This window comes from Gavialis gangeticus, unplaced genomic scaffold, assembly GCF_001723915.1.
Source record: "Gavialis gangeticus isolate Ggan-Ray unplaced genomic scaffold, GavGan_comp1, whole genome shotgun sequence".
NCBI lineage: Eukaryota > Metazoa > Chordata > Crocodylia > Gavialidae > Gavialis > Gavialis gangeticus.
The window spans coordinates 20384547-20386951 of NW_017729002.1; the positions used below are offsets into that span (position 1 = coordinate 20384547).

A 2405-nucleotide genomic window follows, 5' to 3' on the forward strand; every position below is an offset into this window, starting at 1 on the left:
AGAACAACATGTCATGAGATGGGTACCATTCAAAACGGCAGACAGGTCGCATGACCATCCAGGCTTGCCAGGGATCCAGCACCAAATTCAAACTGAAAAGCTGACTGATTTTGAGCCCGAATCCTCAGAGGCACTACTTCTTTGACCTGTCTCCAATCAGTACCCATCTTTGCTTCAAGACCAAGTTTGCTTTGTGCTCAGTCAATCCTTCTTGCTGTCCACTGGAATAGTATAAACCTCACATCGGCATCTAAATTCATAAAAACAATGATCTAAAACAAAGGTGGGGACAGCAGCCCCAGCTATCCCCACCTTATCCCCACCAGCATTTTCACTATATTTACTTCCATTTATAAATGCCATGTCAGGAACACCTGACCCCAGAGATAGATGCAGAGAACGTAAATGTAGTTTGAGACCTTCAAACAGCTCCCCTTGCCTTAGTAAGAAAATGCATACTGCACTCCTGTCCAGTAACAAAAGGGTTAAAACTGATCTAGCACAGAGTGCTGGACAGGCGTCAAGGTGGTTGCCGTATCACTACATTATCAGTGGGGGGAATACAGAGAAGAGAACTGACTGCTACACAGAACGTTTCCTCCCCATGCGGCTGCCGCAATGAACACAAGGAAAGGTAAGGAGCAGAAACTTTCCACAGCCCTCCAGTAGTGTCTCCTCAGGGGCAGCTTGGATCTGCACCCGAGTAGCAAAGCAATCCCACGTGAAAGGGCAGGTAAATAGTTTTAAGCTCTCATAAAACGTTTCAATTTGTTCTGCCCTGTAACTTCCTTTGGCCATTTCTGCTGTTAAAAATGTTCAGGGTGTATTATGCACCCTGCATTACCTGAAGGAACTCTCACAATTCCCTGCACAGTGCACATCCCTGCTAAACTAATAACTTCATAGCTGCAGGAATAGTTTGATTCTTTTGCATAAAGAACTTCTGAATACGGAAGCAAGGATAATCGTGTTGGGTTTTCTCCACTTTGTGATCCAAGTGATTCTTGAGGCTGGGAGGAGGGGGGCAGGGTGTGTCTGCTGCTGCTATCTTTAAAAAAGGAAAAAAAGCTGCCGACTTATGCAGTGAAAATATAAATGCTGGGACAGGGGGATCCTGGATATGTGGGAGCGGTGGACTGTTATGGCTGGAGACGCACAGGGCGCGTGAGCAAACTGAAAAAGGAATTGCATGTTACAAGGTGTGGGAGCTGAGAGAATGAAAAAGAAATATCCCTCCAAGACCCAACCACAGGCTTTCAAAAATACAGGTGAAACACATAAAACATGTATTATTAACCCTAGCAGGTAGACACTACACGTAAGTACCAGAAACACCATAGGTTAGATATATGAGACAGAAAAATACTATAGCAACGGGCATATTAGAAAGACATAGATATGGACAGTCCAAACCATGTAGCATATGAACTTCACTCCCCATTACTTACTCAATTTATTCTGGGGAGAGCGTCTTGCCAGGCAGACTCTGTTGTCACATTACGAGACATTTGGAGATTTGATCCTGGTTTCCCCCACCCCATCTCAGTCCAAAAGATAGCTGGCACTCTTCTGTGAAACCTAAGCATCAGCCCCAGTATGTAGAACCAACATGCGTCATATCGGGGAAGGCAGGACCAGATGCAATGGCTGCCATTAAAATGCTGGTCATAGGTCATTTGCAAGTAAATTGCTGTTGCCAGTTAGTTAACTGTGGTAGGCACTATTACAACTTAACAGAAGTACAATAATGTTCACTGCTTGCAAGTGGCAACAGTAACAATTAATGATGTCTGTAGTCACTCTACACAGAAATCATAAGAAAATGAGACGGTACTATTCCATTCTAAATAGCATGGCTATTTCTGATTTCTCAGTCAGATTGCTCCAATTCCTCTCTCCAAATAAACTGAACATGGGAAGATGAAGTGTGGCATTGCAGGACATGCCTGCTGAGTTATGGAAAGTCCTATTGAAAAGCAAAGGATTGATATGACAGGTAGATGGCTGGTTCTCCCTACATGCATAGAAGTGTTTGAAAGTACAAAGTCAAAAGGTTCTGACATGCACCTTGAGAAAGACAGCAGCCCTTCCTGGTCTTAAACTAGAGCACTTTGGCACAGGAGTGCAACAGAACACATGAAATCACAACTACTCCTCCAGGTCCTGCATTCCCAGGACTTAAAAACAATCGTACACCTCCACCCCATGCTTTACTATTCTTGCCTCCTGTAGAAATAGAGTTAGACAAATTCATTTGTCCAAATTTCAGATCCAGTTAAACATCAAAGGTTTGACTATCTGAATGGAATATCAGCAGTGCCTGCCTAAGTAAGGGATGGAGAAACAATATTTCTAATTAAGGCATGTATGGGTAACAAGCAGGAGGAACTCACCCTCCTGCTGGC

At 43.8% G+C, this 2405-nt stretch overlaps 1 protein-coding gene across 1 annotated transcript in view; it reads left to right on the top strand.

Moving 5' to 3' along the window:
* Positions 1-340: 340 nt before the first annotated feature.
* The window catches only part of IGFALS (insulin like growth factor binding protein acid labile subunit), a 6498-nt gene continuing 4433 nt past the window's right edge, over positions 341-2405 (top strand). The window contains exon 1 of the mRNA XM_019507610.1: positions 341-634. Within this exon, the coding sequence (XP_019363155.1) occupies positions 619-634 (16 nt within the window). The 5' untranslated portion in view covers positions 341-618. The remainder of the gene's footprint in view (positions 635-2405) is intronic.